At 32.6% G+C, this 15,299-nt stretch overlaps 1 protein-coding gene across 1 annotated transcript; it reads left to right on the plus strand.

Annotated features, from left to right (window-relative positions):
* The first annotated feature begins 9,767 nt into the window (after positions 1-9,767).
* Positions 9,768-14,705, plus strand: LOC111395526 (WAT1-related protein At3g28050-like). The gene is made up of 7 exons (XM_023021550.1): positions 9,768-10,079; positions 10,158-10,220; positions 10,880-10,993; positions 13,010-13,244; positions 13,325-13,483; positions 14,192-14,343; positions 14,436-14,705. The coding sequence occupies exons 1-7, from the start codon at positions 9,883-9,885 to the stop codon at positions 14,572-14,574; spliced, it is 1,059 nt and encodes a 352-aa protein (XP_022877318.1). The 5' UTR covers positions 9,768-9,882; the 3' UTR covers positions 14,575-14,705.
* Positions 14,706-15,299: the final 594 nt, after the last annotated feature.

Below are 15,299 nucleotides of genomic sequence, written 5' to 3' on the forward strand. Positions count from 1 at the left end.
TACTTAAAGCTTACCAGTGTGAAATGTGTGCTCGAGCATATCATGCAAATGATAGACATTACGGCTCAACTTAAGGAATTTGAGGTTGAGACATCTGAATCTTTTATTGTGTACTACATCTTGAACACTCTCCGACGACAGTATAGACCTTTCAAAATCCTATAGAACACGCATGAAGATATTTTCAATAAATGAATTAATAACTTTATGTTTTTAAGAGGATGGGAAGCTAATGATGGAACAAGATAAAAGTGTAACATTGACTATAACCCGCGAGAAGGGGAAAACTCAAGCTAACCTGAAGGGGAAAGGTAAAATACCACCCCAAACTGATATTAAGAAAGAGGCTAAGTATTACTTTTGTAGAAAGAATGGACACATGAAGAAATATTGGGTCAAATTTAAAAAATGGCTTGAGAATAAAGGTAATCCAATCTTATTATTAATTTACAAAATAATATCACTTATACTTCAATGCATGTTCACATTGACATTAAACGATGTAATATTAACGAAGACTTCTCTATAGTATGGCACCAGAGATTAAGATATATCTGTGTAGAAAAAGTCACAAGATTAGTAAAGATTGGGTATTTAGTACTCTAAATTTTACTAATTTTACACGTGTGGATTGCATTAAAGGAAAGTAGACCAACAAGTTTAAGAAAGGTGTCATAGGAGATTGGACATCTTAGAACTCATACATACTGATATATGTAGTCCTGATATGGACTTACATGGTCAGAAATATTTTATTACTTATATATATATATATATATATATATATTCTTCATAATAAAAGCGAAGCATTAGATGCCTTTAAAACCTTTAAAGTTGAAGTAGAGAAACAATGTGAGAAACAGACTAAGATCGTAAGATCAAATAAAGGTGGAGAATATTATAATAGATACACAAAGGATGAACAAGCACCTGGTCCATTCACTAAGTTTCTTTAAGAGCAAGAGATAGTTGCCCAATACACGATACTTGATTCACCAAACCAGAATAGCGAGGCAGAAAGAAAAAATAGAATATTATTGGACATCGTGAGGAGTATGCTTAGTAGCTCCAATATTTCTAAATCCTTGTGGACTGAAGCGCTTAAGATGACGGTGTATATATTAAATTGAGTTCCAACTAAAGCTGTCTCAAAAACACCGTTTGAATTATTGAATATTTGGAAACAAAGTTTTGCGACATATAAATGTTTGGGGATGTTCATCTGAAGTGAAGATCTATAATCCTCAAGAGAAGAAGTTGGATCCAAGGACCATTAATGGATATTTCATTAGATATGTCGAAAGGTCTAGAGGCTACAGATTTTATTGTCCATCTCACGACACTAAGATTGTGGAATCAAGAAATGTTAAATTTTTTTTAGAATGACTTGATAAATGGGAGCGATCAAACCAGGAATAAAGTTCATGAGTACGATTATTTAGAATATCAACCTTCCACCTCAAGTGACAAATTGATCATAGTTCATAGCACCCTTCAAGTGCAAATAGGTGTTGAAGAAACAATCATTGAAATTCCTCAACCTGCTAACAATGTTCAAGTAGATCAAGAATTACCAAAACTTCCCAAACAAACAATTGAACCACAAGCTTCTCGTGAAGATGATGGTACAACATTGAGAAGATCTACCAGAACCAAAAGGTCAGCAATTCCTAGTGATTATGAAGAGTATCTACAAGAACCTGACCATAATATTGGAGTCGAAAATGATCTCGAATCATTTTCACATGTCATGAGTTGTAAATAGTCAGAATTATGGTACAGTGTCATAAACGAAAAGATAACTTCCATGAAGGGTATTGGAATCTTGGATCTTGTTGAGTCCCCAAGTGGTGCCAAAGCTTTAAGACTAAAAAAGATTCACTAGGCAACATTGAGAGATAAAATGAAAGGCTTGTTGCTATGGGATCACTCAAAAGAAAGGAATAGATTATACGAAGATTATCTCTTCAATATCTAAGAATGATTTTCTACATATTATTTTAGCATTAGTAACCCAATTTATTAGTTAAAACAAATAACTGTGAAAACATCATTTCTCATTGAAGATTTAGAGGAGGAGGTTTATATGAAATAACCTAAAGGATTCTTCCCTAATGATGGTGAGCACTTGATCTTTGAACTTAAAAAAAATCTATATACAGTTTAAAACAAGTGTCCTATCGATGGTATTTTAAATTTCATGGAGTAATTTCTTCATTCAAATTTGTTGAAAATATGATGGATCAATGTATATACCAAAAGGTTTGTAAAAGTAAGATTTGCTTTCTTGTTTTATACGAAGATGTCATTTTACTTGTAACCAATGATAAGAGTTTGTCACGCCAGGTGAAAAACTTGCACAAACTTGATGAGGACTGAGTTCCCAAGTTTCTCTTGATGAACCAATCTACATGTACAAGAAAAATTTCATAGAATTCTTATAGATAACAGACAACAGTTAGGTGGTTGATTTATTTTTTGCAATAAAATATTCACATGTTGCCCATCCGTGTAAGAGTCCTGTAAACCTTCTATAAATTTTTTTTTCTGTACACAAGAAATAATACTTCTCTTGATAGGGTAGCAAAATTCTACTTTATTTGGGACAATAATGCTCAAATTTTTTATTATTGCTATTTTTATTGTCATGATTACCCAAAAATATGAAATACTGTTAAAAAACAAAAAGAGATTGCCATTTTTAGATTTATGAAATATTTTCAAATGAAAATCTTAGAGGCTATTAGGGCTGGACATTGTCTGATTCGGTTCGATTCTAACGAGAACCGAACCGACCCAAAATTTTTGGATATTTAGTAAGTGAAACCGTCGGGTCCAAATTTAATTACGGAACCGCTCGGGTTCAATTCCATTCGGTTCCGTATAATAATTAAATTTTTTAATATATATATATAAAGTTACGTTAATTTAATTAATGATATATTCAATATTAGCTCTTACAAAATAACGTAGTTCAATCTTATGTGTTTCACGTCTCTCTTTGCTGAATTCTTCATAAATTAGATTATTAAAATCATAGAAAGAGAAAGATAGCGAGCTCAAAATAATTAAGAGAGATGCTGTAGAGTTTTAATTCAATTTTTTTTCGGTAGAAACGACACTACAGTAAAATAATAGATTTGGATAAAATTGAGGTCAATTTGATTAAGTTGATTTTGAACTGAAAATTAGAAATAAGAAAATCATATTTTGTGGTTTGAACTAAATTAACTAGTTAACAAATTTATTTAGAAAAAATGAAATAATTTTACTTATTTAAAATAATTTAATTAAAAAAATTACGGAGATTAGGTTCTTATTCGGTTCTTCGGGTCTTGACCTAGAACTGAGAACCGAACTATATCCGTCGGTTCTTGATTCAAATATCCGTTCGGGTATTTAACTTGAGAAGAACCGTCGGGTTCGGTTTGAGTTCGGTTCACTTTGGGAGTTTTGTCCAGCCCTAGAGGGTATGAAAGATTACCTATTTCAATAACGACAAGACATCATAAATTCAACATGTAAGTTGTGATATGTACTATAGGTCGTTGTGGCATTTGTTGGATAGGCAAAAAATGTGCAAATTTTAGAGTATGAATTATACCCTTTGACGAATTAATCTATAAATATAAATATAAATATCAATAAACAAATGAAAAAGACAAGCACAAAAAAGAGGGAAAAAATACTTATTATTATAGCATGAGGTTCCTGTGTCTCGTTGTCAAATTTCTAAACAGTATCATTATATGAAGAATTGAAATACTCAAGCTGGGCTTTTCAAATTACGTGAACTTATAATAACTTATGAATTTAAGATATGCCCTTGTCTAAGTCCCATTTTGGGGAAAAAATGTATTTTTGAATAGTGTATAGATAAAAAATATATAGTTAAAAAATAAGAAAAAGTTTTGAATATGCGTGTAATATTATTTTTTTGAAAAATATTTGGTTGAAATGATGTCAAAACACTATTTAAAAATACATTTTTTCCAAAAAAGGGGCTCAAACATAGGCATGATGTGCAATTGATTTGCAACCAATTCTGTGTAAATCAAAAACAAATTATAATTATTGGATAATTTGTTGTCAAACGACATCTCAGGAAATGATGTAACTCAGTATATTTTCTCAGTCGGTATTGACCAAATGACTAAATGAAAAGTTGACACGTCAATGACGACAACCCGATCCCAAAACTAAGTGGACCATTGGAAGTAACCTAATTTGTTTTAGTGCAAACTATAGCAACCGGAGAAAGGATTTGGTTAGAGGATTCTTGGGTCGGGTGTCTTTGTTTATGTTGTCATTGGAGGTGAAAACTGAGCTCAGAGCAACCTTTGGTAACAAATCTTCCACTACATTTGGTATTAGAGCTTGGGAACAAGGTTTTAGGTCCAAAATAGAACGAAAACTCACCCAAAAGTCGATTTCTCCAATCAACTGAACTTGCAACCTCGATTTTGGCTAAATCGTGAAGCTTTAGGACAAATGAAGGCTCGGACTGCATTGTGCAGGGGGAAACCCCATTGGTTGTGTGGCGTGTGAAGGTGACGGTGGCGCGTCCAACAGAATCTGAAGAAGCTTCCTTTGGATAGTTTTCTGGTTTTATCATTTTGAACGTATGGATATTTATTATTTTATCTAGCAATTGAATTTTTAGCATGAAATTAAATCTAGCAATTTAATTAAATTAAATTTTTGAAAATAAATTTTGAAACATAAAGATCTGGCTCAAAATATTTGTTGGTAAAATTATATGAATTGAATATTTTAAAAATTTGGTGGTCTTAGAAGTGAAGCCACTGCATGCCCAGTGAGGGTGTAGTACATACCCTCATTCGGCTTTGGAAATTCTGTAGTTGTCACTTATCAAGTCCAATGCCCGATCCGGGCTTTTGAAATTTTTTTAACTGTTGTGTCTACTAAAATTGGATTGTGCTACATGGATAGGGCCACATAGGCCCTATTTGTCCCCAAGAGTGTACGGGGTCCTGTTTGTTTAGAAAAAGTGAAAATTATATGGTTCCAAGCATTTCAAGTTTACAGTGCAAACATTAGGTGGAAAGGTTTTTTTAATAAAATATCAGGTATTATACCCATCATGCCTAATCCATACAAACTTTAAATTATTTGTCATCTATCATCTGGATTCTCTCATTCTCCTCTTCATATCCCCCCCTCTCTCTCTACCCTCTCCCTCTGTCGTCGCCATTGAGGAGTGCCCAACGCCGAAGACACCTCCTAGCATCACTACAAGGCCACGTTTGATGTAAAGCAGTAGTTCTCTCCTTCTCTTCTCTTCATATCTTGTCTCTCTCTCTCTCTACCCTTTTTTTCAAACCATCACCGTTGAGGAGCGCCCCCGTCGGAGATGTAAGAGTCGAGCATAGCAGCTGTAGTGCGGTGCCCTTGTAGTCGGCCATTTGAGGGATCTACTCGGTCGATGTGAGCGATCTAGTCATCGTTTAAGATTTTTGGGGATGGCTTTCGAGTCAATCTGGCCTGTCGAAATTTTGGTGGTTTTTATTGGCGATTGCAAATGGTGATAGTAGCGATGTTTGTGATGGTGGAGCTGTTGTCGATAATGATGAGGTAATGGTGGTGGCGATATGGATCTGGCAGCAATTTTTTGTGGTGGTGTAGGTGTATGTGTTGAAGGTGGTGGTGGCGGTCGATGGTGGTTGGTGATGGTGATGGCGGTGGTGGTGGTGTTGTGGTGCTGGCGATGATCGCATGGTGATGGTGATCACAAGTTCATTGGCGATGGTGATAGTGTTGGTGGCGTGGTGTGTGACATACTATTTGATGTATGTGACCACTTATTTGGTTATCTGATGTATGTGATCACTTATTTGATTATCTATGACAAAGTATTAAACTGTGACCTTAAATTTTGATAATTTGTAACGGAAATATAATTTGTGACCAACAGATTTGAAAATTTGTGTTCGATAGATAAATTGTAACCTATAAAATTTTTGATTTGTAATATCGAAATAAGTTGTGACCAATTAATTTGATAATATGTGATCAATAAATAAATTGTAATATATAATTATGAATCTGTAACCATTAATTGTATAATTGTGACTTTATTTTATTTATTTAATACATATTTTTAATTAATTATATATATACACACTTAAATTTTGAATTTTTAAACTATACACCTGACTTTTAAATTGGTATAAACTATATACCTGAGTTTTGATTTTTCCCCTTAGAAAAATCCACTAAAATTTGATGTTAAGCCTAGTTACATTTTTTAACTGCTGTACTTGTTCGATAATTTGACAATAAAGTCACGATAGAGCGTCGTCTACGTATGAAAGCTCGAGGGGAAACTGAAAAAAATATATACTTTTTAAATTTATTATGTTATCATTTAAAAATAAAATAAAATTGTAGTTAAACTTTGGGCTCGCTTGATCGTGCTTGTGGCACTGTGACATTGTGGTCTTCCAAAAATTTGAGGAAGAGATTAAACTGTTTGAGCCCTGCTTCGTGGCACTAGACGAGTATCTTTATCCAAATTGTTTTTAACTTTAGTTAGTTCATGTTTGATAACGACTAAAATTAAAATTTTTATTCAAATTAAAGTCAACAATTAATTTAATTATATATTTCATAAGAGTAAATTTAACCAATAATCACTGAACTTTACACTTGATTACTACTTGCTCACTCATCTTTCACATATTACTGAATGATCACTCATCTTTTCATATAATTACTCATTCACCACTCGTCTCTTCAAATAATTGGGCTACTTTTACGGCAAATTTTCGACAACTTCCGACCACAAAGAAAGTCGAATTTTGATACCGTTGGAAAGCCCACGATATCCTCTTCAATTACCATCCAAAATCTCATTATAACTCCAAGGGATTCGATCGAAAAATTGCCTTAAAAGTCGCCCAAAAATTCTGAAAATCTGCCTAGATTTTCAGATTTTTTGGGCGACTTTTAAGACAATTTTTCGGCAACTTTCGACCATCAAAACTATCTAATTTTGATACCATTGGAAAGCTCACAATGTCCTCTTCAATTACCACCAAAAATTTCCGGATAACTCCAAAGGATTCGATCGGAATAAACCCACAAAGTCAGCATCCCGAACTTTGTCCAGATTTTCGCCTTTCCAAGATGCTGATTTTGTGGGTTTATTCCGACCGAATCCTTTCGAGTTATGGGAAAATTTTGGGTGGTAATTGAAGAGGACATTGTAGGCTTTCCAATGGTATCAAAATTAGATAGTTTTGATGGTCGAAAATTGCCGAAAAATTGCCTTAAAAGTCGCCCAAAAAATCTGAAAATCTGGGCAGATTTTCAAAATTTTTGGGCAGCTTTTAAGGCAATTTTTCGATCGAATCCCTTAGAATTATAATGAGATTTTGGGTGGTAATTGAAGAGGATATTGTGGGCTTTCCAACGGTATTAAAATTTGACACTCTTTGTAGTCGGAAGTTGTCGAAAATTTACCGTAAAAGTCACCCAATTATTTGAAGAGACGAGTGGTGAATAAGTAATTACATGAAAAGATGAGTGATCATTCAGTAATATGTGAAAGATGAGTGAGCAAGTAGTAATCAAGTGTAAAGTTCAGTGATTATTGGTTAAATTTACTCTATTTCATAAGGTTCACAACTAATTTTCAATTACGCATTTTATCAATTTTTATTAAAATTTATTAAAAATCTTATTTTAATCACCACTAAATAGGAATTTAATATATCTTTAAATGGTGTCACTTCTAGGCATTCTTCCTTACTTGCCTTCTTTTCTTTTTATTTTATTGTAATTGGACATTTTATTTAACCCTTTTTTAGTATATTTTGATAAAAAATGATGAAATGTATTGTTAAAAATATATAGTTAAATTTAAATGTTAATTTTGACTTAAATTAAAATTTATATTTTAATCTATATCAAATAGGGGCTTAACGTCCTCTATTTTTTTTTTTTTTTGGTTTCGTTAATCTTATATATACATTGTCAGGTGGTCCAACTCACAACACCATAAAGCTCTCAAGCCTAATAATTATTATGTATAATTAAACTTTTCATTTTTTTTTTTTTTTTGTTTCTTTAGATAAATTGACTACGAAAAATACGAGACCATTCAATCGTGACTCTAGTTGATTTCAAGTAGGGTCCAAAATAATGCACACGGGACAGAGATAGCCACTTCAATTATTTATAACAAGTTGAGGAAGTAACCATCAAACGAATATAAAAAAAATAAGTTTCTTTTTGGTAGATGAAACTATGGTCACGTGGGATTTAGTAGTTGAAAACTCGATTGTAGACCTTACTACAATTCATAATACTTTTTTTTTTTTTTTTTTTTGATAATTATCGTAAAAGATTTGTAAGTCAAGAAAACACTCCCTTGATATATATATATCTTCTTCTTCTTTTTTAAATTCAAAGTTTTTCTACGTTTCTATTTATTTGCAGGCTCCTTTAAAACTTATTCCAAAGCCGAAACACAAAATTATAAAAAAAAAATCTTAGAAGATTGGATAATATTAGAGAAAAAAATAATTTAAAATTATATTAATTAGATTGTTCCATAATATTCAATATTGCATAAAAATATTAACTCTAATTTAAGATGTGATCAAATAATTGTACTATATAAAGAAGTGAGTTAGGTTAACATTTTAGGATGTAACTACTTACTTATTGGTGGTATGAGAGAATAGGCTCCAAACTTAACTATCTGGATGCCTAAGATGGATTTCCAGTTGAAGCTCACTAGAGTGTGGACTTTACTTATTTGTGAGGATAAAAAAAATAATTTATGGTTGCCTCTCGAATGCAATTTTATCCGTGTAATGTGGCGCCTTTTGAAGTTATAGACGAGTTAAACATTCTTAGAGCGCATATTATCATTCTCTAGTCAAGGGGAAGATGGAAAATAAATTATCATTTGAAAGGACCGAAATCATATGATGCTTCATTCGAAGAAGATTATCAGAAAATGTACGAAAAAAATAAAAAGATACTATTAGACATGTTCAAGTGCAAACCAATCTGTTAAATATCGAAATATTAACTAATGCAAAATGCTTGAGTTAATTCTATTAACAAGATTGAGCTCTTCAAATAAACCGTAAACCTCTTAATACTATATTAAGGCACATTGAAATTCGACAATCAATTTGATGTAACACTCAAAGAAAAGCATTAATTAGCCAATGAATAGTTATAGTGGCATTATAGTTTTTATTTATTGCACCACATTTTCATTATGTTTAAAGTTTTCAATATTTGCTCATTATCTCACTTGTGTCTCTAACTTTTATTTCGTTAGATTCTTATTTTTGACATTCCACTTAACTAGCACATCTCGTCTTTGATAAAGTTTTTATCAAAATATTCTACTTGTGTTATTTGAAATGAGAGAAAAATATTGTCTAACTTTTTTACTTGTTGTTTTTCAAAAAAATATAGCTTTAATTGATTATTTTAGTGAAAAATTAGATAAGTAATTATTAGGGTGTGTTTCTTGATTACAACTAATTTTTATTGAAGTTGATGATTTGACATTCTATTACTTTTGATTAACTGTTCGCTTAAGGATAGAATCATCAACAAATATAATTACCTTAGCCAATTGCTAATTAAATTTAGTAAATAAATAAAACAATTTCGATGGATTCGACATTTTATTAATTATTATACATTAATTGTTTACCATTTGTTTAGTTGAGGACAAAATCAACAAGAAATATATAGTTATCTTACCTTAGTCAAATGCGTAAATCCTACACGTGTTCAGTTGATCAATTATTCCGCAAGAGGGTGTGAACATTTTCACCTCCACCAGGGCGACCACAACCACCGTTGAGATAGAGAGAGAAAGTGGTGGAGATGGGCGGAAGGCTGTGGCCATGGCTCGACACCTCACTGCCTTTTCTGGGCATGGTTTTGGCGGTAACAGCTTTAGCCACCAACATGATAATAAGCAAAATGGCCATGTCTACTGGAACCAGCTTCTTCATTTTATCTCTTTACTCAAATGCTTTGGCCACTCTCATTCTATTCCCTTGTGCCTTCTTCTTTCAAAGGTAGGTACCATTTTTGTACTGCTTAACTTGAATCATAGAGAAATTATCTGAATTGTTGGTTGATTTGGTATTTTGCAGGTCAAAGCGACCCCCAATTACATTTCCTGTACTATGGAGAATTTTCTTTCTTGCTGTATTTGGGTAGGTGATATCTGTGTTATTAGATTTAAATACTGGAGATTTAATGCAAACACTTTGTGGGCTAGTATTGTGCTTACTAATTTTTGAAAGAAAGGATCATTCTGTGATTTGAAACAAATAGGACGGGATGCAATAATCAACAAGATTTTAATTATTTTTGTTCTTCTAATTGTACCTTTTCTTTTTGTGAGAGAAAAAAGTTAATTTAGAATGAGCATTGGGGGCTGTAATTTCAATGTTATACCATGGTTAACAAAAATGATAAATAGACAGGCTAAAAAAAAAGGGAAACAAAAAACAGCAAGTTGTTGGGTGTTTATTTATTTAGTTATTTTAATTTTTCAAGCTCTCCAATTATGCATCGACACGTGTGCAGTTTTTCAGCTAGCATTGCTCCATCTCCATGGTTAATGGGCAATATTTTTTCCTGTTGTTTATGCTGGAACAGCATTATGTAGCACTAGTTCAAAAAATTTAACAAAGATTGTATGAAATTAGTTTCTTTTTTGTACAAAGTAATATACATAGTAACTTATAATCAAGATTTCGAATCCCTATGAAGGTCTATCTATGGACCATTTTGTACATGCTTTAAAGAGTCTCTGCTTGATTCTTTAGCGGTAGAGTGACTTTTTTGAGTTTGTTGATTTTCGTTCCAGATATTTAGCGGAGATTGGGAGTTACGCTGGCATAAACTATAGCTCTCCGACACTTAGTACAGCTATGTTGAATCTTGTTCCTGCATTTACGTATATACTTGCCGTCATATTCAGGTTAGACCATCCTTTGGTTCTTTTGTCATTCAAATAGAGTAAGAAAGAAAATTTTGTTCACTAGCTGCTTTCATTTGGTTTGCAATATGAAATACAATATATATATATATATGAAAATTCAGCTCAAGCAATTGCCAAGTAAATAATTCATAACGCGTTACCTTTTCATAATAATCATAATCATCCAGATGACTGATTGCTGATTTCATTAACCTCTAATAATTGATTTGTTCAGTAAAATCCTGCAAGTATACGGGATTGTTGACAAGTAATACGTGATAAGTAACATGTATTGTCCCATGAGGAATAAAATTCAATTAAATGTACTAGTCTTTAATAAGATTCAAAGTGAGCAAACAAAAGTGATTTGTGATTGTTCTAAATTAATTTACTAAAGCTTGTAAAATTCGAGTTTTGTATGTGTATGGAATAAGAGTATTGAATTACGAATCCATCTATTATTATCTATTCCAATTTGCAATTACATAGCTAGTTTTGTTAATGCATTCTTGACAATTGATAATTCTATTGTAATTAATCTTTTTTCTAAGACAAATTGAATCTGTTCTAATCACGTCCCAAATTTATTCATAGTCCGAATTTGAATGAATAGAATGCATTCAATTTCACAATTATCTCAAAGATTGCACATGTGATAAATATTATTCATAATATTTATTGTACGTATGTTAATTAGTCAGTGTTCTACCTATTGTGAGCCTCTTAACACTACAACAAATAACAATATATTAAATTGGTGATCAATCAATCAAATAATAAAATTCAGCATGCAAAATTAATCAAGAGTTGCAAGAATTTAACTAAGCTACATGTCTTAAATAAAAAATAAATACTAATATGTTTCATCTTCATCCAATACATGAAAAGAATTAGCCTAGCATGTTATTAAATAAATCATACAAATAAATTTGGAAAAACATCATCCGAAATTGAAAACGAGGATTAGAAAGTGAAAAATCAATTTCTTCTTCGTTAATTTTCGACTCGAGTTTTGAATCTTCAATCTCTCGTGTTAAGTCGCCTTTAAATCCCGTGCTAGCCTCGTTCTTGAGGTGAAAAATATGTATAAAAATGTGGTTCCACTATTCTAGCCGTCTTTGTAGGTTAAATTTGATTTCCATAAGAGTTTAGGTTAAAATTGGATGTCACGCCTAGAATTTGCCCCTGTGCGCGCCATACACTTCACTGCTTGCGCACGCAATATGATGTTTCTACTTGGTAAATGGGACCAAGGGTATCACGTGCGTACCGTTGTAAAGCTTTTCCTTGGTTGCATTTGGTCCCTCAATTTTGGTTCTCATTCATTTTAGCTCCTTTTGATATCTTCTTGGTCCTTTATCTTCTAATTCCATCTAATTGACTCCACACTTTCTTCAATTATCGATATTAGGTCCAAATCAACTATTAGTGCTTTGCGATTTAGTTCCCAAACTTTGGATTAAGTCCATTTTGGCCAATTTTTCGCTCCTTTTGTCCATTTCCATCGTTTTTCATCGAGATGCACCTAACAAACGAAATGTATGTAAAATTAAGCGGCAATTTATTTGAAATAATAATAATTACTCTAGTTTAACGAATGAGATAAGAGTACAAAATACACTTATCATGATTCTCTTCAGAATGGACAACGATCAAAAGTAGCATGTTAAAATTATTCATAGTGACGATTTTCATTTGTTATATTAAATCTTCCTGCCTTTGTTAGGTAGGGAAAGTATTCAACATGCCAAGGAGAGAAGATTTATTACATTTTCACCAGTGGAAGTTCTTGGATCAAGAGAAAGGACTAAATAAAGAACCTACATAATGGTCTTATTCAACAATTATGTGAAAATGCATTTAAATTAACCTCATATTAACTTTATTGTAAAATCACAACAGAATTTTGATGGTTTCATTATTGCATTTCTTGAAACATCCTAATGTTTTCATGATTATGTTGTACACACTTTTTCCCCGTTTAGCCTACATTGATTATAAAATAGTCTGTTTTAGGATGGAAGTAGTAAATTGGGGAAGATTTAGTACCATATCCAAGTCCATGGGGACTGTAGTTTCCATTGCGGGGGCATTTGTTGTGACTTTTTATAAGGGACCGGTAATCCTAAATAAACTGCAAACATCTGGCTCTACTATACAACTGCTTTTATCATCACAACATAATTGGATCATTGGAGGGACTTTGCTTGCTGGTGCCTCTTTTCTGACTGCATCATGGTGCATACTGCAGGTTTGACTTCGGATAAAACTTACTCTTTGAACATAATCAGACGGTGCAAATCTCATTTCCCAATTTAACGATGATTGCAGGCTTCTATACTGAAGATGTACCCTGCAGAGATGATGATAGTTGCTTTTTACTGCTTGTTTGTGACGATTCAATCTGCAGCAGTTTCTTTGATTGCAGAAAGAGACATTACCGCTTGGAGAATAGAAGCCAATATGGGATTAGTCGCTATCTTCTATTCGGTAAACCAATTAGAACAGTCTTTGTACAGAACCATGCTATTGTCCTTTTGACCACGAAACTAAATAGTCTAAACAGGAAAATCTGCAGCCGTTGTCCCTAAATTGTCCCAAAGAGAGAAACATAGTTCTCAGTTGGATTTTTTTTTGGCATTTAGACTCCTAGTCCCTGAAAATCGGTGTGATTTCCGAGTCCCACTGCATGGAAACCATTAGTTTTTCCATCAAACAGTCAGTTGCTTTGCATGTGATCTCTTTTTTGAGGCGGTGTTTTGTGAACTCATGTCCATTTCCCTCTGAAAATAACTAAAAAGACGTAATCTCTTTTGGCTTTTTCCCTTTGCCTCTCCCTTTACTTCATCTGTTCTCAATGGAAATGGACGTAGCATAACGAAACTACCCCTTGAAAAAGAGATCACATGCCAGACGTGACTGTCTAACAAAAAACTTCTTGTTTTCATCCAGTGAGAACCCCACTTGCATTCGAAATGAAAGTTTGGAAACATAAAGGCCTAAAAGTCGACTGGGAGCCCATATGCTTTATTTCGGAAAGTTTGGAGAACCTTAGTTTGCAAATTTTCAATCTACATGTAATCTAGACTGCATTGTGAATCATTGCAATGGTACTTGGCTATATGTTAAGTTGGATTACTCGTCTTAACTTCACTTAATAACCTTCGCTATAAGCTCTCGCATTTTTTATGAATGTAGGCAATCATTAACATAGCATTCCGGCTCTATGTGACCGCATGGTGTCTGGGGAAGACAGGTCCCCTTTTCGTTGCCTTGTTTAAGCCATTGACAATTGTTATTGCTGTAGTCATTGGCGTCATCGTTTTCAAAGACACTCTCTATCTTGGAAGGTATTTCATGTGCTTCGATTCATCAAATTCGCATGAAGCTATACTTAGATTTTCTAATGAATCATTGGCCATTTGTTTAAATTATCTTGCAGCATAGCCGGGGCATTGGTTTTAATTATAGGTTTCTATATGGTGATGTGGGGAAAAGCTAAAGAAGGTGAGATGAGCAAGCGCACAGAAGCATCAAGCAATACTACTCCTTTGTTGCAAGACAAACCGGAAGAAGTGTGAAATTATTTGTCAATACATTTGGAATCAAAGGAGAACTATCATGTGCATTTAGTTTTCTTATTTTTCTACACTGAATGTGTTAATATTTCACTATTTTATATTACATAGTTTATTCATATTTCACTTCAATCTCTTGCTTCTTCTATTCAACTATTGAATGGATTGAGTTTTTCTGATTAGTGCGAATAAGTCCAGTTTCACTCAGAAGTCCTGGATCTTGATGTAACACTTGAAGTTGAGAAGCTTGCTGCAATTATTGGTACAAGTAGTAAGGAAAAAATATATTTCTATGAAATTTGGAAAAGATCGAACAAATTAAAGTTAATGTTTATGCGAATGACACTATCAAACGACATTAAGGTAGTGTTTGATTGCACACCTATTTCATGGAAAATGGAATTGCAATTCCATCTTTTCATTTTTATTTTTTTGGTGTTTGATTGGCAAAAGTTTTCATGGAATTTATTTTCCGCCTTTTGATGCTACATAGACATTTTCCTTCTTTTTGAGGAAAATGGTGCGGATTACTGTAGCAATTTTTTTCTTTTATTATTTTTTATTTTTTTTTTACAATGAAAACAAATTTTAAGAATTATTGTAAAAAAATATTTTCCTTTAATTAGCAATTTCCATGTAAAATAAAATCAAACGAATACCAAAAGATAGATGAATTTTTTGAATTTTTTTTGTTGGCAATGGAAACAAAATTTATCCCCAATACCAGC

The sequence above is a fragment of the Olea europaea genome, chromosome 1 (assembly GCF_002742605.1).
Source record: "Olea europaea var. sylvestris chromosome 1, O_europaea_v1, whole genome shotgun sequence".
Lineage (NCBI taxonomy): Eukaryota > Viridiplantae > Streptophyta > Magnoliopsida > Lamiales > Oleaceae > Olea > Olea europaea.

Coding starts and splice junctions, on each gene's coding strand:
- LOC111395526 (XM_023021550.1), top strand. CDS start 9,883: ATGGGCGGAAGGCTGTGGCCATGGCTCGACACCTCACTGCCTTTTCTG. Junction 13,245..13,324: donor CATCATGGTGCATACTGCAG/GTTTGACTTCGG, acceptor CGATGATTGCAG/GCTTCTATACTGAAGATGTA. Junction 13,484..14,191: donor TAGTCGCTATCTTCTATTCG/GTAAACCAATTA, acceptor TTATGAATGTAG/GCAATCATTAACATAGCATT.